This window comes from Somniosus microcephalus, chromosome 3 (genome assembly GCF_052327205.1).
Source record: "Somniosus microcephalus isolate GS21.2 chromosome 3, FLI_Smic_1.0, whole genome shotgun sequence".
In the NCBI taxonomy this organism is placed as follows: domain Eukaryota; kingdom Metazoa; phylum Chordata; class Chondrichthyes; order Squaliformes; family Somniosidae; genus Somniosus; species Somniosus microcephalus.
In genome coordinates, this window is record NC_140989.1 from 313,936,513 (window position 1) to 313,960,865 (window position 24,353).

The 24,353-nt window shown below is 47.1% G+C and overlaps 1 protein-coding gene across 6 annotated transcripts in view; it reads left to right on the forward strand.

Annotated features, from left to right (window-relative positions):
- LOC147122166 (AP-1 complex subunit mu-1-like) overlaps positions 1-24,353 on the forward strand; it is a 95,006-nt gene that overhangs the window by 18,709 nt on the left and 51,944 nt on the right. For all 6 annotated transcript variants that reach the window (XM_085982996.1, XM_085982997.1, XM_085982994.1 and 3 more), the window contains one exon: positions 18,892-19,039. In XM_085982996.1, the coding sequence (XP_085839122.1) occupies positions 18,892-19,039 (148 nt within the window). The remainder of the gene's footprint in view (positions 1-18,891; positions 19,040-24,353) is intronic.

Sequence of the window (24,353 nt, forward strand, 5' to 3'; positions counted from 1 at the left end):
TTTAAAATGCTTTCTTCTGCCATCTAAATGTTCATCTTAAAAAGTTAATTATAGCTCTATTCGTTTAAGCAGACTGGACTGAACTAGGCTCAGTTAGATCTTTCCTTCCTGGCCGCCCTCATTTTTAAAAAAAGACTTCCTTTGTTTTGTTAATCTCCCCCTCCCCCACCCCATGCTTTAAGTTAGAGCACAGTTCCATTGGTGCCACACACTCTTTGGAACCTTGCCATAATATCCATTCTTCATGTGTGAGCCTACATGGTGAGTGTCAACTGGGTATCTGACCTTAGTGCAGCATCACAGCTGTAGTGTATGTACTTTGCAGAAGGAACTATATTCTGCAGCCCCTGTATACTGCAGTACCAGTAGTGACCACCCCTGTATATAAGCCTGTGTAGTAACTTTGCATAGTAGTTCCAGTTTTGTCTCCACTCAGTAAACACCTGTTGTAACCAACTCCTGCAGTCTGTGTCTCAATTACACACGGACATAATACTGGCGACGAGCAGATCCGAACTTACCTACAGTCTGCGCCACCTCATGGGGATCCATCCCTGAAGCGAAGTTGTCAGAGGTCGAGGCCAGAAGGAAGAAAGAAAAAACAAACAAACAGAAGAAATGGGCGTCGACCGTGGGCAACCGCCTCTGATTCATCGGATTTGAAGATTTGCAGGAGAGGCTGTCGAGAGCGGGGCTTGGTTATTCTGTCTATGGTGTTCCAGCTAATCGGGCTGGTGGCAGGTAGTACACTGATCCTTCCTGGCCTGCGGCGGGCTAGAGCTCGATCGGGTGGCTTTTCAACGGGGCCAAGCAGCGTTGTCGGGAAGAGGAGAGAGAGAGAGAGGGTGGAGCACACAGGGCGCGGCCGGTGCTACGAAGCCGGGCAGCGAACAGACCCGAGAAGAGGGAGGAAAGTGTCCCGTAGGGTTTGCTCTGACGACGGGAAAATAAAAGAAATTAGAAGCGCAGAAAGCCGCGAGGATCTGCAGTTTGCCACGGGGACTACGGAGAGCGGCGTTAGCAGCAGCGCGGGGGGGGGGGGGAAGTGCACGAAGACCATAGGGCATCGCCATCAAGGCATTAAAAACGCCAGCAACAGCGCTAGCAGCAGCGGAGAAGACAGCGCGGGAGGCACCATCTTAATCCAGCGGGGAAGAAGGCAAAGCACGGGAGGCGCCATTTTGTTCAATCGGGGAAGAAGGCAAAGCGCGGGAGGCGCCATCTTAGATTTCCAAGATGCCGAAGACTGGCAATATCACTGCCTTCGATAATGCAATAGAAGACTGGACCACAGATGTGGAAAGAGTCGAAGTATATTGCAAGGCAAACGAAGTAGCCGATGAGAAAAAGGCATCGGTACTACTAAACTTAATGGGCGCAAGAACGTATGGCCTATTGCGGAACCTGATCACTCCAGCCAAACCGATGGCGAAGAGTTTTAACGAAATTGTTGATATCCTACAGGAACACCTAAATCCTACACCGCTGCTGATAGCAGAAAGATTTAAATTCCACAGGAGAAATCAGCATAAAGATGAGAGCAATGCTGATTACCTTACGGAACTACGCAAGCTATCAAAGCACTGCCAGTTCGGAGCAGGATTGACAGATACTCTACGGGACAAATTTGTCTGTGGACTCCTGAGTGAAGGAACCCAGAACAGGTTACTCTCCGAGAAAGAGCTGACGCTTGATAAGGCTTTCAGCTTGGCAGTATCGTACGAAGCAGCAGCAATGGGAGCTGCGGAAATACAGCAAAAGCCACAGGAATACGGCACCCATGAAATGACATGGGGATTTGAAAAATGTCATCGCTGCAGCAGAACAACCCATGACCAGAAGGACTGCTGGTCCAAGGACAAAATATGCAGGCAATGCGGAAAGATGGGACACATTGCACGAGTTTGTAGGTCTGGAAAGAAGACTAACGACAACAAAAAGGCTACTAAGGAACAGTACAGGAAAGTACAAAAGATGACGGACAGTAGTTCCGAAGACCAGAAGAGCGATAGTGAATCCGGGAACAAGAGACTAAGCTGTCTCAAAATTCACAACGTAATCGCGAAAGAGGATCATCGAACCATTTGGGTCACCCTCACGATAGCAGGGTCCCAAGTCAAAATGGAATTGGATACAGGATCAGCCCTGACCGTCATGAATCGACGAGACTACAAGCGGCTATTCTCACACATACCCTTGAAAGAGACATCCGTTGTCTTGAAGACGTATATGGGGCAGAAAGTATACCCCAGAGGGAAAATAAGGGTGCCTGTCGAATACAACGGCAAAGAAATACAGAAATTGTATCTGTACATACTGCAAGATGGTGGACCACCGTTATTGGGACGTGAATGGATCAGAAAGATAAGTTTAGACTGGCACTCCATTCAGGCACTGACTGTGGCTGGTAAAAAGGATGACGACGTCACACCTGGATGATTGTCAAAAATCTTAGCTAACGCTAAAGAGGTATTTCAACAAGAACTGGGCACGCTTAAAGGCGTAACCGCCTCGATAAAAATAGAAGAGAATGCAATTCCCAAGTTTTTCAAAGCAAGACCGGTACCGTATGCAATTCGCCCAGCCGTTGAGGCAGAGCTGGAGAATGCAGGCGTGTTATCTAAGGTAGTGATGCGCCATCAATTACTCAAAAGACTGAAGTTGAGCGAGTAACAATCAGGCTTTTATTAACTAAAGAATGAAGGTCTAGTCTCGAGTGGTCGACCCGTCCAGAATACTAAGGGACTGGGAGGTAGTCACTTATATACCTGGAATAGTGGGAGGAGTCAGCCGAGGCATGTCCAGACCTGTACCTAGTGGAATACACATACAGACACAGACAGGTATGACAGTGGTTTACCACAGGTAGACTGGAGCGAGTGGGCGACACCCATTGTTCCTGTCATGAAAAAAACATTAAACAATAAGTCTGAGGAGCCAAGGAAGGTTCGCATCTGTGGGGACTTCAAGGTGATGGTGAACCCAGTCCTTCACACAGTACAGTATCCTCTTCCGAGGATAGAAGATATTTTCGCTTCACTATCTGGAGGGAAGCGTTTTACAAAAATTGACCTAGCACAAGCATATTTGCAGGTGGAGGTTGAAGAATCCTCTAGGAAGTATCTCACGATAAACACTCACAAAGGCCTGTACCAGTATAAATGACTGGTGTTCGGAGTAGAATCAGCTCCGGCGATATGGCAAAGAGCAATGGAACAAGTCCTGCAAGGGATTCCGGGGACTCGGTGTTACTTGGACGACATCCTAGTGACAGGTGAAAATGACAGTGAACACCTTGCCAACCTAGAGCAGGTGCTCACTAGACTAAGAGAACACGGGCTATGAACCAATCGCCCCAAGTGCGAGTTTTTAAAGAAACAGATATCGTATTGTGGCCATGTGATTGATGAAGAGGGGTTACATAAGTCCCCTGACAAAATTGAAGCGGTAGTTAAGGCTCCAGCGCCTGAAAATGTGTCGCAACTGAGGTCATTCCTAGGATTGGTGAATTACTACCATAAGTTTTTGCCGAATTTGTCCACAATTCTGCACCCACTGAATGCCCTACTACAAACTGGAGTAGCATGGAAATGGAGCGACGAATGTAAGCGGGCTTTTCAGAAGAGTAAAGACCTAATCACTTCAAGAGAAGTATTGGCTCACTATAACCCATCACTACCGATAAGACTGGCATGTGATGCATCTCCCTACGGCATTGGAGCGGTACTGTCACATAAACTCCTTGATGGTTCAGAGAGGCCGATAGCTTTTGCATCACGCTCGTTAACTTCAGCCGAGCGTAACTGCGCCCAGATTGACAGAGAGGCCCTCGGCCTGGTGTGGGGGGTGAAGAAGTTCAATCACCACCTGCACGGTCAGAAATTTACTCTACTAACTGATCATCAACCTCTTGTCTCCATTTTCAACCCTCAGAAGGGCGTAGCGATAATGACAGCACAACGGCTACAGAGGTGGTCCCTTTTCCTAGGGGCACACCAATATGACATAGAGTACAAAGGAACTAAACAGCATGGGAATGCTGATGGATTGTCGCGCCTACCGTTGCCGATGGTGGAAGAAGCACCGGCAGTGGATCCTGTGGAGATATTCCACTCGACCATAGTCGAATGTCTACCTGTGACGAATGCAAACATAGAAAAGGAAACACGGAATGACCCGACACACTCCAGGGTCTATGATTTAACGGTGAAGGGATGGCCAGCACATGGCGAACCACTGTTGCCAACATTCTCACCGAGAAGAGAACAGCTGTCGGTGTGCAGAGGAACCTTGATGTGTGGATCCAGAGTAGTAATTCCACCCAAATTGAAGGATAGAGTGCTCAATGAGCTTCATGAGGGTCATCTGGGAGGGGTAAAAATGAAGAACTTAGCCAGAGCGTTTGTGTGGTGGCCGGGAATCGATAGAGAAATCGAAGAGATGACCAAGAGCTGTACAGGATGCCAGAAGGTCCAAAACGCCCCACCACAGGCCCCTCTACATCCATGGGAGTGGCCCTCATCTCCATGGCAAAGGGTGCACATTGATTTTGCTGGTCCATTTATGGACTTGATGTTTTTAATTGCGGTGGATGCACATTCAAAGTGGCCAGAGGTAATAAAAATGTCCTCAACCACCACAGAAAAAACTATCACAGTCTTACAAACCATATTCGCCAGAAATGGGCTGCCTGAACAGATTTGCTCTGACAATGGACCACAGTTTGTGTCTGAAGAGTTCCGGAGGTTCTTAAAGAACAATGGTGTTAAGCATTACACATCTGCCCCATATCATCCAGCCACCAATGGATTGGCTGAGAGGTTCATTCAAACATTCAAGAAGGCTATCAAGGCAATGTGTAATGAAGACATACCCCTACAACACAAGGTGGATAACTTCTTGTTTGCCTACCGGAATGCGATACATGCGGTTACCAACCAAACTCCAGCCATGATGTTCTTCAATCGAAGACTAAGATGCCGCTTGGATTTGGTTAAGCCAAACATCAGAAGAGATGTGGAGAACAGGCAGTTTCAGAATATGAATGAAAGGCCGACCAGGAGTTTTAAGATAGGTCAACCAGTTTTGGCCCTGGACTACCGCACAGAGAAATGGCAGCCAGGAACGATCTGCACACGGCAAGGACCTCTAATGTATACCGTGGACGTTGGAGAGAGCATTGTAAGACGCCATGCTGACCAGATTCTAGAGTCACTGGAAAACGTCAATTCCACACCACGATCCGATACATCTGGTGATGAAACCGAAGTTCCAATTGCATCTACCTCAGAATCGGTGATATTGGAAGCAGACGAACCAAACAGCGACGTTGATCCCGAATCAACTTTGTCAGAAGAACCTGATACCCCAAAGAGGCGTTATCCAGACAGAATCGGGAAGCCTCCTCAAAGACTGAACTTATAATTCCTTAACTTCAGCTAATGTATCTAGCAACTGTAATTGTAAATATGTTATTTAATTATTAATCGAATGTTATGTACTGTTTATCTAAAAGGGGAGGAATTGTAGTGTATGTACTTTGCAGAAGGAACTATATTCTGCAGCCCCTGTATACTGCAGTACCAGTAGTGACCACCCCTGTATATAAGCCTGTGCAGTAACTTTGCATAGTAGTTCCAGTTTTGTCTCCACTCAGTAAAAACCTGTTGTAACCAACTCCTGCAGTCCGTGTCTCAATTATACACGGACATAATAACAGCTGAGCCTCATCCTGTCCTCAATTATCATCCATACAAGTGTACTTTCAGTTGAAGTTACTACATAACTATCAGGAATAGGAATCTGCTGATTTTCCCCTCCCTAAATGTGGACCGCAGAGCCCAATTTTAGCATCCCAGGTGCATCCCCAGTTGTGATCCATTGGCCCCGATTTTCGGCTTGTGTGGGAAATGGTCGGGTTTCCCCGAATGTGGGGTTTCTGACACACGTAAAAAACTGTCAGCCACCTCCACACAATTTTCCCTCAAGTGGCCAATTAATTCTCAGCATGTGGGAAGCCTTGCTAATTGTCCAATTTCAGTCAGAAATCCCCACAGTATGATGTCATCACTCGTGGTGCTTTCAAGGTCCATAGCAAGCACTGCATCCTCTGAAGGCTTCCAAACGAACCATACAGGATGGCAGAAGAGCCTGCAGCAGTTGTGGCCAGTGCCAGACCCCGAGCTGCCTTCAAATTCGACAAGGCTTCACTGCAGGCATCATTGGATGGGGTTAGGCCCACAGGGAGGTCCTCTTCCCTAGGTCAGGGAGGAAGAGGCCTCCCACTGAGACCAAGGCTGCATGGATGCAGGTGTCAGCAGATGCCAACTCGCTGGGAGTCACCAGAAGAACCTTGGCATTACATCTCTAACTCCTTTCGTTACTCCCCCACAGTACCATCCAGAGCCCCCGTCCTCACTGTGGAGGAGGAAGAGGCTGTGCAGCCAGACTCCTCAGAGGAAGCTCCAACCTCTGAGGGCGCAGCGTCAGCAGAAGTAAGCGCACCCAGCACCAGCGCAGACACTCGCACCTCGGGGGGACCTTCGGGACATAGAGTAGTGTTGTCACCTGGTGTTTCACAGCTCACAAGTGAGCCTCAGCAGATTCTGGAGACAGGGACAGCAGTGGAGAGTCCTCGTCGGAGTGCGCAGGACTCTGCCAGCTCAGCTATGCTGCATGTTGACCCTCTGCCTCTGGGTCCATCCGCAAGACAAGAGGTGATGGATCTCCATGCACAGATGCAGGAGTCTCTGGCAGCTTTTGTCTCCAGGGTCGCTGCGAGTGTGGAGCGAATGGAGGAGTCCATAGCGACCATGAGCAGAGCCTTTGTGGAGTCATTGGCGCATGAACGCATCACCATGGAAAGGTTGGCAACCTCCATGGAGGAGATAACTCGCCAGGGTACGGAAAACATGGTGAGTGCTCATAAGAAAATTACATCTCTTGAGGAGCGTTGGCCATTTGTTGAACAGAGAAACCAGATCTTCATGGAAGTCCTTCTGAGTAGGACTGCCAGTGCAGAAACAGGTCCCCATGGCCCCCTAAAGCGCAGCAGGGTGCTCTCAAGCCACTTCCAAGCACTGGCCCCTTCTGGCCTGTGCAGCTTCAGGTGAGTGAGCAGCAGCCTGGTGCTCCTGGTGCTCATCCTGCTGTTCCTGGTTCTGCTGCTGACACCTCTGCTGCTGGAGATCCTCTTGTGTATGTACCTTTAAGGGAGAACTGCTTTTATACTGCAGTACCGGCAGTGAGCACACCTGTCTATAAAGCCGTAGCAGGCTTCTGTACTTTCAGTTCCAGCATACCCTCTGTTCAGTAAATACCTGTTATTACCGTTCTCCTGCAGTCCGTGTGTTATTGATACGCGGACACTATAGTGGAGACGAGCAGGTTCGAACTCGCCTGCAGTACTGCATCACCTCACGGGGATCCATCCCTGAAAAGAAGCTTCTTGGAGGTCGAAGCCAGAGCAACGGGCGCCGACCGTGGGCAACCGCCCAGTGATCCATCGGAGTTCAGGGAATCGCAGGGGAAGCTCTGGAGAGCTGGGCTTGGTTCTCCAGTCAAGGTGTCCCAGCAAATCGGGCTGGTAGCAGGTAGTGCGCTGACCTTTCCCGGACTGCGGCGGGCTAGAGCTCGATCGATCAGCTCTGCAAAGGGGGCCGAGCAGCGTCATCGGGAAGAAAACGAGAGAGAGAGGGTGGAGCGCACAGGGCGCGGCTGGTGCTCAAGAGTCGGCCAGCGTTAAGGAAAAAAAAAAGGGGAAGGAAAAGAGACGCGCAGTAGACAGCGTCGAAGAAAAATTAATTAACAAAAGAGAGACGCGCAGGAAGCCGTGGGGCGCCACCATTACAAGTTAGAACGCTAAGAGCAGCATTGGCAGCAAGGGGAAGAAGGAAAAGCATGGGAGGTGCCATTTTAATCCATTGGGGAAGAAGGAAAAGCGCGGGAGGCGCCTTTTTAAACCACCCAAGATGCCAAAAAGTGGCAGCATCATTGCTTTTGACAATGAAATAGAAGACTGGACCACGTATGTGGAAAGAATTGAAGTGTACTGCAAGGCAAATGAGGTGGCCGATGAAAAGAAGGCGTCGGTATTATTGAATTTGATGGGCGCGAGAACGTACGGCCTATTGTGGAATTTAATTACCCCAGCTAAACCAATAGAGAAAAGCTTTGAAGAGATTGTCAATATCTTACAGGAACATCTAAACCCTACACCGCTGCTGATAGCAGAAAGATTCAAGTTCCATAAAAGAAACCAGCACAAAGACGAGAGTAATGCTGATTATCTTACGGAACTACGCAAGTTATCGAAACACTGCCAGTTCGGAGCAGGACTGGCAGATACCTTAAGGGATAAGTTTTGTCTGCGGGCTCCAGAGTGAAGGAACCCAGAAACGACTACTTTCGGAAAAGGACCTTACGCTAGAAAAGGCTTTCAGCATTGCAGTATCCTACGAAACAGCAGCACAGGGAGCTGCAGAAATACAACAGAAACCGCAAGAATATAGCGCTAATGAAATGGCATATGGAGCAGAAAAGTGCTATCGCTGCGGCAGAACAACCCATGACCAGAAGGATTGCTGGTTTAAGGACAAAGTATGCAGGCAATGTGGAAAAGTGGGACACATAGCACGAGTCTGCAGGCCAGGAAAGAAAACCAACACTAAAAGAACTACTAAGAAAAAGTACAAGAAAGTACAAAAGATGACGGACAGTAGTTCGGAAGGTCAGAAGAGTGATAATGACTCCGGGAGCAGGAGACTAAGTTGTCTAAAGTTACACAACGTGATCGCAAAGGAGGATCACCGAACCATTTGGGTCACCCTCATGATAGCAGGGTCCCAAGTAAAGATGGAATTGGACACAGGATCAGCCCTAACGGTCATGAAGCGCGAGACTACGAGCGGCTATTCTCTCACATTCCCTTGAAGGATACGTCCATTGTCTTGAAGACATATACGGGGCAAAAAGTCTACCCCAGAGGAAAAATAAGGGTGCCCATTAAATACAACGGCAAGGAAACACAGGAACTGTATCTATATATACTGCAAGATGGAGGACCACCATTATTGGGACGTGAATGGATCCGAAAAATACAATTGGATTGGCATTCCATTCAGGCGCTAACTGTGGTTGACAAAAAGGATGACGATGTCACACCTGGTCGACTGTCAAAAATTCTAACTGACGCGAAAGAGGTGTTCCAGCAAGGACTTGGGACTCTGAAAGGCGTAACGGCAATGATAAAAATTGAAGATAACGCAAACCCAAAATTTTTTAAGGCCAGACCGGTACCGTATGCAATCCGCCCAGCTGTCGAAGCAGAGCTGGAGAGTCTGGAGCGTTCGGGTGTGCTGTCCAAGGTGAACTGGAGCGAGTGGGCCACACCCATCATTCCTGTAATGAAGAAGTCATTGAGCAGCAGGCCTGGGGAACCGAAGAAGGTTCGCGTCTGTGGGGACTTTAAGGTAACTGTGAACCCAGTCCTTCACACAGTACAATATCCACTTCTATGGATAGAAGATATTTTCGCCTCACTATCTGGAGGGAAACGCTTTACGAAGATTGATCTGGCCCAAGTGTATCTACAAATGGAGGTAGAAGAAGCATCTAGGAAATACCTCACGATAAACACTCTCAAAGGTCTTTACCAGTACAACCGACTGGTATTCGGAGTAGCATCAGCTCCGGCTATTTGGCAGAGGGTGATGGAACAAGTCCTGCAGGGGATCCCGGGGACCCAGTGTTATTTGGACGACATCCTGGTTATGGGCGGAAATGACAGTGAACACCTTGCCAACCTGGAGCAGGTGCTCACTAGATTACAAGAATATGGGCTACGAGCCAACCGCCCCAAATGCGAGTTTTTCAGGAAACAAACCTCGTATTGTGGCCACGTGATTGATGAAGAGGGGTTACACAAGTCCCCAGACAAGATTGAGGCAGTAGTCAAGGCTCCAGCACCGGAAAATGTATCACAACTGAGGTCGTTCCTCGGGTTGGTGAACTACTACCATAAGTTCTTGCCAAATTTGTCTACAATTCTGCACCCACTGAATGCCCTGCTGCAAACTGGAGTAGCATGGAAATGGAGTGATGAGTGTAAGCATGCCTTTCAGAAATGTAAATGCCTAATCACCTCAAAAGAAGTATTGGCCCACTACAATCCATCACTACCGATTCGGTTGGCATGTGATGCGTCTCCCTACGGCATTGGAGTGGTGCTGTCACACAAATTCCTTGATGGTTCAGAGAGGCCAATAGCCTTTGCGTCACGCTCGTTAACTTCAGCCGAGCGTAACTACGCCCAGATTGACAGGGAGGCCCTCAGCCTGGTGTGGGGGTGAAGAAGTTCAACCACTATCTACATGGGCAGAAATTCACCTTACTGACTGATCACCAGCCTCTTGTCTCCATCTTTAACCCAAAGAAGGGAGTTCCGGTGATGACGGCGCAACGGCTGCAAAGATGGTCCCTTTTTCTAGGAGCACATCAATACGACATAGAGTATAAGGGCACGAAACAGCATGGAAACGCTGATGGACTGTCGCGCCTGCCACTGCCTACGGTGGAGGAAGCACCTGCAGTGGACCCTGTTGAGATATTCCATTCGACCATAGTCGAATGTCTACCTGTTACAAACTCAAGTATAGAGAAGGATACCCGAAATGACCCGACACACTCTCGGGTCTATGATTTGACGGGAGCAAGCGGAAGCCAAGCACAGGCAGCGCAAGGAGCGCACGTCAACCCAAGCACCCCACCCACCCGCCCCTTCAACCACTGTCTTTCCCACCTGTGACAGAGACTGTAGGTCCTGCATTGGACTAATCAGTCACCTGCGAGCTCATTTTTAATGTGGAAGCAAGTCATCCTCGGTTCCGAGGGACTGCCTATGAAGAAGGATATTTTCATGTTATTAATTATTTGGCATAGACAACCCCCCCTTGCCTTCCTCAATGTTTTGGTGGCATTTCTTCTCGGAGTTCAGTTTCTATAAATAAATGTTACATTTTGAACAGAATTCATTCTGGGTTCTTACAAGATCAATTCAGTTGACATCACCCAGTCTAGCTTAATCTGGATCATTTCAATTCATGTTGTCTGATCTATTCTACTGATCGTTCTGCCCTAAATTTCTAAAGCCATCTGACTCGTTCTCCCTGTTGCTCCTAATCTACCAGTGCAAGGATTTACAGAAAACAGCTTTATAAGGCTGGAACAATAAAAGCAGATAGATTCAGACAAATATAAAAATACTACGGATGCTGGAAATCTGAAATAAAAATAGAAAATGCTGGAAAAGCTGTTCTGATGAAAGGTCATCGACCTGAAACTTTAACTCAGTTTCTCTCTCCACAGAAGCTGCCTGACCAGATAGATTCAGACATTTTAAGTGAAATCGCAAAATGTCAACTGAGTTAATAAGGAGGAGTTTATCACAAGTCTGTATTTTAAACAACAGTTATTGGACTACCCCAGTGGCTCAGTTGGTTAAGGCAATGAGTCACAGAGCCATACAGGCCAAAAAGTAATCAGATTCCATCTCTGGTCTATACTGAGATAATGGGGTCAATTTTCTGGCCGCCATTGGGCGGCTTTTCATGCGGCCAGGGGCCAAAAATCAGCGAAAAAGCGGGTCGGGACCCCCCCACCTGATTCCCCGCCCCGTCCGACTTTTGGACCGCCGTTTCTCTCCGACCCGCTTCAGTCCTGGCTGCCGCTGGCGGGACTGGTCGTCAGAGCACTAATAAGCAATTATCAGCTTGTTGAGGTAGTTTTTCCGGGGCCGTTGCAACTTTGGGGCTTTCCCCACATCAAACCCGCCAGCGGGGAACACCGCTGCTGAGACCTGGCGTGAAGTTTGCCGGCTTGCTTGCTGTCAGCTGCAGGTCAATCGGAGAAGCTGCGATTTAAAGGGACAGCACTTGTATGTTGAAGGACCTTGTTGCAGGTTTGGGGCTACTTTTTCAAGGCTTAGGCACAGCTGTGGAAGGTTGCAGTCTCACACACTTCTCCAATGCGATCTCCTGGGAAGCCCCTCTCGCCACCCTCACTCAGCGCTTCCTCAGCGGAGGCATCTACGAGAAGCATGGGACGCCTTTTTTTCCTTCCCTTCTTGCCATTAGAGGTATAGTATCTGCGTATCAATAACACACGGAGTGCAGGAGAACGATAATAATAGACGTTTACTGCACAGAGAGTATGCTGAACTGAAAGTACAGAAGCCTGCTACTGCTTTATATACATGTGTGGTCACTGCCGGTACCACAGCATAAAAGCAGTTCTCTCTTAAAGGTACATACACAACAATTCCTCCCCTTTTAGATAACCAGTACATAACATTCATTTAACAATTGAATAATAACTAATTACAATTACAATTTTCTTTGTACTATATACATCAGCTGAAAGTAAACATTTATAAATTCAGTCTTTGAGGAGGCTTCCTGATCCTGTCTGGATAGCGCCTTTCTCGAGTATACTGTTCTTGCGGCAGAGTCGATTCTGGCTCATTGTCATTGGTTGGTTCGTCAGCTTCCAATACCACTGATTCTGAGGTAGACGCAATCTGTGCTTCGGGTTCATCACCAGGTGCGCATGTTCGTGGTATGGGTTTGACTTGTTCCTGTGACTCTAGAATCTGGTCAGCATGGCGTCTCACGATGCTCTCTCCAACATCCACTGTGTACATTAGTGGTCCCTGCCGTGTGCATATCATTCCTGGCTGCCATTTTTCTGTTCGGTAGTCGCGGGCCAAGACTGGTTGACCTATCTTGAAGCTCCTGGTTGGCCTTTCATTGATGTGCTGGAATTGCTTATTCTCAACATCTCGTCTTATGTTTGGTTTGAGCAAGTCCAGGCGACATCGTAACCCGCGGTTAAAGAACATCATGGCTGGAGATTGGTTGGTGACTGCATGTGTCGCATTTCGGTAAGCGAACAAGAAATTATCCACCTTGTGTTGCAGTGGTATGTTGTCGTTATACATCGCCTTTATTGTTTTTTCAAAGGTTTGAACAAACCTCTCCGCCAATCCATTTGTGGCTGGATGATATGGGGCGGATGTGTAATGCTTTACCCCATTATTCCTCAAAAACCTCTGGAAATCCTCGGACACAAACTGTGGTCCATTGTCGGAGCAAATCTGTTCTGGCAAGCCATTCCTGGCGAAGATGGTCCGTAGGACTGCAATAGTTTTCTCCGTGGTGGTGGAGGACATTTTGATGCCCTCTGGCCATTTTGAATGAGCGTCCACGGTGATTAAAAACATTGAGTCCATAAATGGACCAGCAAAATCAATGTGTACCCATTGCCATGGAGATGAGGGCCACTCCCATGGGTGTAGCAGGGCCTGTGGTGGAGCGTTTTGGACTTTCTGGCATCCTGTGCATCTCTTGGTCATTTCCTCGATTTCTTTATCGATTCCCGGCCACCACACAAACGCCCTGGCTAGGCTCTTCATTTTTACCCCTCCCAGATGACCCTCATGAAGCTCATTGAGTACTCTTTCTCTCAACTTGGGTGGAATTACCACTCGGGATCCGCACATCAAGGTCCCACGGCACACTGACAGCTGTTTTCTCCTTGGCGAGAATGCTGGCAACAGTGAGTCGCCATGTGCTGGCCATCCCTTCACCGTCAAATCATAGACCCGAGAGACTGTCGGGTCATTTCGGGTTTCCTTCTCTATACTTGAGTTTGTAACAGGTAGACATTCGACTATGGTCGAATGGAATATCTCAACAGGGTCCACTGCAGGTGCTTCCTCCACCGTAGGCAGTGGCAGGCGCGACAGTCCATCAGCGTTTCCATGCTGTTTCGTGCCCTTATACTCTATGTCGTATTGATGTGCTCCTAGAAAAAGGGACCATCTTTGCAGCTGTTGCGCCGTCCTCACCGGAACTCCCTCTTTGGGTTAAAATGGAGACAAGAGGCTGGTGATCAGTCAGTAAGGTGAATTTCTGCCCGTGCAGGTAGTGATTGAACTTCTTCACCCCCCACACCAGGCTGAGGGCCTCCCTGTCAATCTGGGTGTAGTTACGCTCGGCTGATGTTAACGAGCATGACGCAAAGGCTATTGGCCTCTCTGAACCGTCAAGGAATTTGTGCGACAGCACCACTCCAATGCCGTAGGGAGACGCATCACATGCCAACCGAATTGGTAGTGATGGATTGTAGTGAGCCAATACTTCTTTTGAAGTAATTAGGCATTTACATTTCTGAAAGGCACGCTTACACTCATCACTCCACTTCCATGCTACTCCAGTTTGCAGCAGGGTGTTCAGCGGGTGCAGAATTGTAGACAAATTTGGCAAGAACTTATGGTAGTAGTTCACCAGCCCGAGGAACGACCTCAGTTATGACACATTTTCCGGTGCTGGAGCCTTGACTACTGCCTCAATCTTGTCTGGGGACTTATGCAACCCCTCTTCATCAATCACGTGGCCACAATACGAGGTTTGTTTCCTGAAAAACTCGCATTTGGGGCGGTTGGCTCGTAGTCCATATTCTTGTAATCTAGTGAGCACCTGCTCCAGGTTGGCAAGGTGTTCACTGTCATTTCCGCCCGTAACCAGGATGTCGTCCAAATAACACTGGGTCCCCGAGATCCCTTGCAGGACTTGTTCCATCACCCTCTGCCAAATAGCCGAAGCTGATGCTACCCCGAATACCAGTCGATTTGTACTGGTAAAGACCTTTGTGAGTGTTTATCGTGAGGTATTTTCTAGATGATTCATCTACCTCCATTTGTAGATACGCTTGGGCCAGATCCATCTTCGTAAAGCGTTTCCCCCCAGATAGTGAGGCGAAAATATCCTCTATCCGCGGAATGGATATTGTACTGTGTGAAGGACTGGGTTCACAGTTACCTTAAAGTCCCCACAGATGCGAACCTTCTTCGGTTCCCCAGGCGTGCTGCTCAATGATTTCTTCATTACAGGGATGATGGGTGTGGCCCACTCGCTCCAGTCCACCTTGGACAGCACACCCGAACGCTCCAGACTCTCCAGCTCTGCTTCAACGGCTGGGCGGATCGCATACGGTACCGATCTGGCCTTAAAAAATTTTGGGTTTGCGTTATCTTCAATTTTTATCATTGCCGTTACGCCTTTTAGAGTCCCAAGTCCTTGCTGGAACACCTCTTTCGCGTCAGTTAGAATTTTTGACAGTCGTCCAGGTGTGGCGTCGTCAACTTTTTTGTCAGCCACAGTTAGTGCCTGAATGGAATGCCAATCCAATTGTATTTTTCGGATCCATTCACGTCCCAATAATGGTGGTCCTCCATCTTGCAGTATATGTAGATACAGTTCCTGTGTATCCTTGCCGTTGTATTTAAAGGGCACCCTTATTTTTCCTCTGGGGTAGACTTTTTGCCCCGTATATGTCTTCAAGACAATGGACGTATCCTTCAAGGGAATGTGTGAGAATAGCCGCTCGTAGTCTCGTCGACTCATGACTGTTAGGGCTGATCCTGTGTCCAATTCCATCTTTACTTGGGACCCTGCTATCACGAGGGTGACCCAAATGGTTCGGTGATCCTCCTTTGCGATCACGTTGTGTAGCTTTAGACAACTTAGTCCCCTGCTCCCGGAGTCATTGTCGCTACTCTGGTCTTCTGAACTACTGTCCGTCATCTTTTATACTTTCTTGTACTTTTCCTTAGTTCTTTTAGTGTTGGTTTTCTTTCCCGGCCTGCAGACTCATGCTGTGTGTCCCATTTTTCCACATTGCCTGCATACTTTGTCCTTAGCCCAGCAATCCTTCTGGTCATGGGTTGTTCTGCCGCAGCGATAGCACTTTTCTGCTCCATATGCCATTGCATTAGTGCTATATTCTTGCGGTTTCTGTTGTATTTCCGCAGCTCCCCGTGCTGCTGCTTCGTAGGATACTGCAATGCTGAAAGCCTTTTCTAGCGTAAGGTCCTTTTCCGAAAGTAGTCGTTTCTGGGTTCCTTCACTCTGGAGCCCGCAGACAAACTTATCGCTTAAGGTATCTGCCAGTCCTGTTCCGAACTGGCAGTGTGTCGATAACTTGCGTAGTTCCATAAGATAGTCAGCATTACTCTCGTCTTTGTGCTGGTTTCGTTTATGGAACTTGAATCTTTCTGCTATCAGCAGCGGTGTAGGGTTTAGATGTTCCTGTAAGATATTGACAATCTCTTCAAAATTTTTCTCCATTGGTTTAGCTGGGGTAATTAAATTTTGCAATAGGCCGTACGTTCTCGCACCCATCAAATTTAATAATATCGACGCCTTCTTTTCAGCGGCCACCTCATTTGCCCTGCAGTACACTTCAACTCTTTCTACATACGTGGTCCAGTCCTCTATTTCGTTATCAAAAACAGTGATGCTGCCACTCTTCGGCATCTTGGGTGGTTTAAAATGGTGCCTCCCCCGCTTTTTCTTCTTCCCCAACGGATTAAAATGGTGCCTCCCGCGCTTTTCCTTCTTCCCCTTGCTGCCAATGCTGCTCCTCGCGTTCTAACAGGTAATGGCGGCACCCCGCGGCTTTCTGCGTGTCTCTTTTTCAACGCTGCCCGACTCTTGAGCACCGGCCGCACCCTGTGCGCTCAACCCTCTCTCTCTCTCTCTCTCTCTCTCTCTCTCTCTCTCTCTGTCTTCCCGACGACGCTGCTCGGCCCCCTTACAGAGCCGCTCGCCCGAGCTCTAGCCCGCCGCAGTCCGGGGAGGGTCAGCGCACTACCTGCTACCAGCCCGATTTGCTGGGACACCTTGATTGGAGAACCAGGCCCAGCTCTCCACAGCTTCCCCTGCAACTCTCTGGACTCCGATGGATCACTGGGTGGTTGCCCCCGGTCGACGCCCGTTGCTCTGGCTTCGACCTCCAAGAAGCTTCTTCCCAGGGATGGATCCCCTTGAGGTGATGCAGTACTGCAGGTGAGTTCGAACCTGCTCGTCGCCACTGTAGTGTCCGTGCCTTAATAACACACGGACTGCAGGAGAACAATAATAATAGATGTTTACTGCACAGAGAGTATGCTGAACTGAAAGTACAGAAGCCTGCTACTGCTTTATATACAGGTGTGGTCACTGCCGGTACTACAGCATAAAAGCAGTTCTCTCTTAAAGGTACATACACAACACTCGTGGCATCTCCGCGGGGGGCGCGCTCCGATCATGAGGGCCCGAAAACCTGCGGAACCCACGCTTGGAGGGATGTATATTTGCTGTTGCGTTGGGAGATGTCGTGGAGGCGGACAATCCGTGTGGCGGTAGAAATGTCGAATACGGAGACCGTAAGCAGGTGCGTGGTCTGTGCCGCATCGATGTTCTCGGCGAACGGGGCTTCTACCTTTATAAAGCACGAGGGCGGTTGCTGCTCCCTGTATTGCGGTAGCGACAGTGAAACGGCTGGTACTTCCATGACGTGCTTCTTTTGTGAAAATCGTTCACAAAAATCGGGGTCCGGCTGCGTTTCGTTCGTGAAAAACAGGCTCCCCTCCAGGCTGCGCTTCCTTTGCGAATATGCTCACAAAGGCGGGGTCGCCAATGTAGGAATCGGTGTTCGTCGGTTGTGCATCGGCTGTTCGTCCGTCGTCTTCTGTGAAGAGGAGGTTCAGGCTGCACGTTTCTTCCGTGAAAAACGTTCACGGATACGGGGTCACCAATGTAGGTATTGATGAGCTCCCGTACTCTCGTCGTTGGGTCACCAATTGTAGGTATTCGGGTTCACCTAAGTAGCTATTGGACGAATTCCTACTAAATAATCGAGTTCAACTTCAGGAGAACAATCAAGAAGTTCTTTAATTCAAGAATAACCGAATTCCAACAGGTAGGTACAGGAAACAGATGAAATACAGCAACAATATAGATGGATGCAGGAGAGCCAGTAGGTAGGTCTTAACCCAGCGGGGACGCCACGAGGACTGAGTCCGCAGTCCCGTGGATTGCGTGATGACGCGCTTAGGTGGTCAGATGACCTGCGTCATGATGTCGACGCATTTGCCTGCGCTTGGGCGGTCACGTGACCCGCGTCGATACATCGGCACGTTTACCCGGCACTGAGGCTGGCCGTTGCGGCCGAAGTTGCGAGAGCGGGAGGCCGAACCGGGCCGGCGGCCGTCGCGGGAGCGGAAGGCCGGACTGTGCCGGCGGCTGATGCGTTTAGGTGAGTCACGTGATGCATGGCGTGACGTCAGTGCGTTAGGTCGCGTTCTTAAAGGGAAAATGGTCCGAACAGGTAAGTTATATACATACATAGTAAAGTTAAAGGGAATTATGTATATTATAAGGGACACTCGGTAGTACCGCCACAATAGCAACTTTGAATCTAAAGGCCTATTCTAAAGAAAAGCCTGCAAAAAGTGCTTTTTTCACAGTCAGGCTAGGATGTGGAAGTGAAACCAGATGGACTAAACCAGACTGCTAATTTAGAGAAAACTATACAAATCTGGCTTGATTACATTCAAAATCATTATCTTCATCGCTCCATGATCTTGCCCCATCCAATTTCTATACCCTCCTCTCGCCTTATATCTCCCACCTGCATCCCTTGGTCCTCCAACTATGGTCTCTCATGCAGCCACCCCCGCTCCCTTATTCTTCACCGAGCCTTCAGCTGCCTTGGTCCTAATCTCTGGAACTTCCTAACTAAGCCCCCCCTGTCTCTCCTCTTTTCACTCCACCCTTAAAAAATGGGTTGTGACAAGGTTTTTATCAAACTTCCACCCTAACCATCCTAATCTTTCCATCCATGACTCAGTGTCTAATCTTATCTAATCCTTTTTTCTTCCTCCCCCCTTCTGTAAAGTGTCTTGATGCATTTTACATTAAAAGTCCTATAAATGCAAGTGGTTGTTGTAATGGTTGCTTGAAAATTTACAAAACATTCCGTCTTTTCAATCTTTTACATGATTTGACACAGATACATTACACAGGAAGGCTACAAATTGAAGCAGGGAGCACCTAGACCTCCAGCTGCTGTCACCAATGCTGTATCCTGGAGATCTGAAGGAATCAAGTATCGGAAGAATGAACTTTTCATGGACGTCATTGAGTCTATTAACTTCCTGGTTAGTGCACACTTTAGAAGGTAATCTTTGGTGTACAAGTAGATTAGTTGAGTTATATGTATCGAGCATCACCTGGTTAAAAACTGTTAGCTTGATTTCAATAATATGCAACAAAACTAATTGAATGTGCAGAAAAGCTAAAGCCATCATTAGTGCATCCCAATCTTGGTCATGGGTAGTTTTAAACCCTTTCTCCCATCTATGATCTGAAAGACTGATGTAGTTGTACAAAAACAGGCTAAAATCAATTGCCATTTTCACTTAAAGTACCAGAGCTAACTTTGGCAGAGGGAAATTATTTATATTTGATATTCATTTCCAATCAGTGTGGAAAATTTGTAGTTTTCATCCAATATGTAAGTATTGCTAGTATTTGAAATTTGTGACATAGGTGATCTGGAGCAGCCCAGAAGAACATTCTCCTCTCCTAATCAGATGAAAGTATGTTTAAGACTAATGGTTACAAAGTATTTATAGTACAGAAACAGGCCATTCTGTCAAACGGTCCATGTTTAAGCTTCACACGAGCCTCCTCCCACCCTTCTTCATCTAAACCTATCAACAAGTTCATGTCTCAGGTCGAGATGCCTGACCTGCTGAGTATTTCCAGCATTTTTGCTGTAATTTCAGATTTGCAGCATCCATTCGCAGAGGGAAGAGGAAGACACAGAAGAGGAGGAAGACACAAGAAGAGGAAGACACAGAAGAGGAGGAAGCTGAAGAGGAGGAAGCAGAAGGCAGGATGCAACTCAGACAGTCCCTTTCTGGCCGGGATATCCAGGGTGGAATCATCCGCCTACGGTCCCAGTGACCACAACCCCAATTCCCCTTTCAGCGTTAGCCCCACACCTTCCCTTCCCTCTGTTGCTGACCATCACAGCGTCCTCTTGGCCACAATGCTGAAATAAAAAACCACCACGAAACAAACTTTCCAATCCAACTTTACATCTATCCATCCAATATAACATCAAGAAATCAACTCCTCACCCTTATGCATTCCCTTAGTGACTGCCTTGTGTTCTGCCTTTCCTTATCCTAGTGATGTCACACAGTTCTACCCCAGTGGCTGCAGCATAGCCAGTGGAAGGCTGCTGACTTTCAGTGGGGAACACTGCAAATGGCCTTGCTGGTTGACCTTGATGAATTGGTGGCTGGGAGTGCCAAATTGAGTGACTGTGTTTCTTCTTTTTCTTCTTCTTCACTCTCCTCTCCCTCTTCTTGACCAAATACTGGGTGGGCAAGCTGCATTTCTTAGGGTGTCTGATATGAGGAAGGCACAAGGAGGGAGGTGCATGCTAGAAGGAGGATAATGCATGAGGGTACCGGCACCTTGCATCCTTTCTGCCCCACCACCGGCTAAGGGCTCAGCCATGCCGCTGCCAAGAATAGCCTGCACTGTCTCCTGCCTCATGATTGATACAGATAGTTGGTAGGTGAGTGATTGAGGGGGGGGGGTGTGTTGGGAGGAGTCATGCATTGAGCAGTATGAGGCTAGTGGTAGGAGATGCCTTTTGAAGATGCATTCATTGACTTTGACCAGTGGTCTGAGGTCATGAAACTTCTTTGGGCACTGGAGCCAGGTGGTGGGGGGCGACACAGCCTCAGTGATGTGGTCCCACATAATTCTTTCTGAAGGGCCACCTGACCCTTGTGTGTAAAGGACCTCTTTTGCAGTGTTGACCCCCCTGTACAAAGTGTTTGGTGCCCTTCCCTGGCTTGATGAGCCATCTGGATCACTACTGAAGCACTTTTCCCATTTTTTGAGTATCTGAAGGGAATTCAGTTTTAAGTGCTGAAGACTCCTATTTGGAACTTTTTAATGTTAATTTTTTTTTTGAAAGGCAGTAAGGGCTGAAAAGTGCATTTTTTTCACTTGATTTTAATTTTTATTAGTTCTGAACGCATTGCCCCTTTAATTCATAGCCCCTTTACTTGCCCACAATTCATTGTGAACTCCACAGCCTCACGCCCAGAGGCTGTAAGAAGCTGCAACGCCACTTCAGGATGGGAACTTCGGGTCAGATGTCTCCACTAACGCCACCAGGAGGGGGATACACTGTAGATTAGCACTGGGCTAAAAATCTTTAGCACCCAGTGCAAAATTTTGCCCGGTAGCGCTGCAGCCATTTTCAGCGGCCATAAACTCGAGGCCGCGGTGACATCGGCAGGTTTTTGTCGATTTCCAATTTCTAGGCCCTTTTTTCCAAAGAATATGTGGCCTCCTTATTCTTCCTACCAAAATGTACTACCTCACACTTATCTATATTGAAGTTCATTTGCCAATAACACGCCTATTCTGCAAGTTTATTAATGTCTTAATGGAGTCTGTCGCAGTCCTCCTCTGTATTAACTATACCCCCCAATTTGGTGTCATCCACAAATTTTGAAATTGTACTTCTGATTCCTGAGTCCAAATTGTTTATGTAAATGGTGAACAATAGTGGTCCCAGCACCGATCCTTGTGGAACACCACTTTCCACCTTTTGCCAATTTGAGTAACTACCTTTAACTCCTACTCTCTGCTTTCTGTTTTGTAGCCCGCTTGCTATCATTCTGATACTTGTCCCCTGACTCCACATGTTCTAACCTTAGTCTTGAGTCTACCTTATCGAAGGCTTTTTGAAATTCAAATGTATTACGTCTACTACATTGCCCTTATCTACACGTTCTGTTACTTCTTCAAAGAATTCAATAAGGTTGATCAAGCACAACCTTGCCTTTTGGAATACATGCTAACTACTCTTTATTATATTTTCAGTTTCTAGGTGTTTTGCTATTACATCTTTGAGTATTCGATTATCTTTCCAACCACCGACGTTAAGCTAATTGGTCTATAGCTCCCTGGACTTGTTCTATCTCCATTTTTATATAGTAGAATCACATTAGCTGTCCACCAGTGCTCTGGTTGATTGCTATAATTTAATATTAGGTTCATCAAAAGAACCATTTATAGCCAGAATGGCAGCCCAGGAAGGGACAATGATCTGCAGTTCCTGCAGGATATAGGAGTTTCAAATAGCAAATGCTAACTTGGACAAACATATCTGTAGGAAATATCTTCAACTGAGATGAATTAAACTCAAGATCTCATATTTGAACACAATCCAACACATCATGGAGAGAGAAAGATTTCTGGAACAGAGGGTAGTCTGCTAAGAGATAGAGAGCTGGCAGCGATAGAAAAAGGGGTAGTAACTATTCACAGATTCGGGAAAACAAGAAGGGACAGGCTAAAGCAAGAACTTCCAGAGCAATTCAGTTAGGAATTCAGTAGTAATAGGAAACTTGATAGTTAGAGGGATGGATACTATATTTTGCAGTCCCGACAAAGAGTCCCAGATGCTTTGTTGCCTCCCAGGAGCTCCAGTAAGGAACATTTTGGAAAGACTGGAAAAGATTATGGAAGGGAAGGGAGAACATCCAAGACATTGTGGTCCATGAGGAGGCCAATATAAGAAAGGAAAGGCCTGAAGTCCTGCAAAAGGAGTTTAGGAGATTAGGAAGCAGGACCTAAAGGGTGATCATCTCTGAATTATTACCCAGCCATATGCTAGAATATGGAATGATAGGGAGATTAGGGAGCTAGTTAAAGGGGTGATGTCAGGAAGACACTTACCATTTTGTGGGGCATTGGCATCTGTTCTGGGGAAAATGGGAGCTATTCCACAAGGATGGGTTAGATCTGCACAGGAAGGGAGCCAATGAACTGGCAAAATGGATAACTAGGGAAGGGAAGAGCCATTTAAACTTGGCAAGGAAAATAAAAGCTACTGAAAGAGCAAGTAGAGAAGGTAAAACTAGATGAGATAAATATACAAATAAAAAGAATTCAGCAAAAAGAATAACATGCAAAAGGGAATAAAGGGAGTACAAGAGGAAAATCAAATTGACCCCAGTTATAAGCAGGGAAAAGATTGAGGTAAAGGAACAAGGTGTTAACTTGGACAAAAAATTAAGGTTAAAGGAGTTGCTATAAATACAAAAAAGTGCATGTATATTGCAATAAGAGAAATAAACTGGGGGAATTTCTTTTTGTTTGTGGGATGTGGGTGTCGCTGGCAAGGCCAGCATTTATTGCTCATCCCTTAGAAGCAATTATATCACATGAAAACTTGGCTGCAAACTGGGCAGGAGTGAAAACAAACATATCTGGTTATAATATTTTAGGAGGGACAGAATAGTTAAAAAAGGAGTGGCAATATTGGTGAAGGACGGAATACATGTTGACTGACGTACACATAAAAGGTTCAGAGGGGGTCAGTATGGTTAGAGATCAAAGATTAAAAATTTATTGTTAAGTTAGTGGAATTTTATTATAAACCCACTGATTGTGAGAGGGAAATGGAAGAGGAAATCTGTACACAAGGTATTACACAGGAGAATATTGGATACGATTAAAGGGTATAGAATTAGGGGGGAGGGCATCAAGCTGGATTTAAAACTACCTAGAGGGGTGTAAGAGAGAGTAGGAGTTAAGGGTAGCTTCTCAGACTGGTTGTCCCACAGAGTTCTGTTCTGGGACAGTTTTCTGTTCATAGTGTGCATCTATGATTTGGATTTGGAGCCAGAGGGGTGATGACACGGCTCCAGGGTGACCAAGACTGGGAATTCAATGTCCAGGGGTATTCAATATTCAGGAAGGACAGGAAAAAAGGAAAAGGAGGTGTGGTAGCATTGCTGGTTAAAGAGGAGATTAACACAATAGTAAGGAAGGATATTAGTTCTGATGATGTGGAATCTGTATGGGCAGAGCTGAGAAATACCATGGGGCAGAAAACATTAGTGGGAGTTGTATACAGACCCCCAAACAGTAATGCGGAGGTTGGGGATGCATTAAACAGGAAATTAGAGATGCGTGCAATAAGGGCACAGCAGTTATCATGGGTGACTTTAATCTACATATAGATTGGGGTAACAATACTGTGGAGGAGGAATTCCTAGAGTGTATACGGGATGGTTTCCTGGACCAATATGTTGAGGAACCAACTAGAGATCAGGCCATTTTAGACTGGGTATTATGGAATGAGAAAGGACTAATTAGCAATCTTGTTGTGTGAGGCCCCTTGGGGAGGAGTGATCATAATATGATAGAATTCTTCATTAAGATGGAGAGTGAAGTAGTTGACTCAGAGACTAGGGTCCTGAATTTAAATAAAGTAAACTATAATGGTATGAGGCACGAGTTGGCTAGGATGGATTGGGGAACATTACTTAAAGGGTTGACGGTGGATAGGCAATGGCAAACATTTAAAGAATGCATGGATGAACTACAGAATTTGTTCATCCCTGTTTGGCATAAAAATAAAACAAAAAA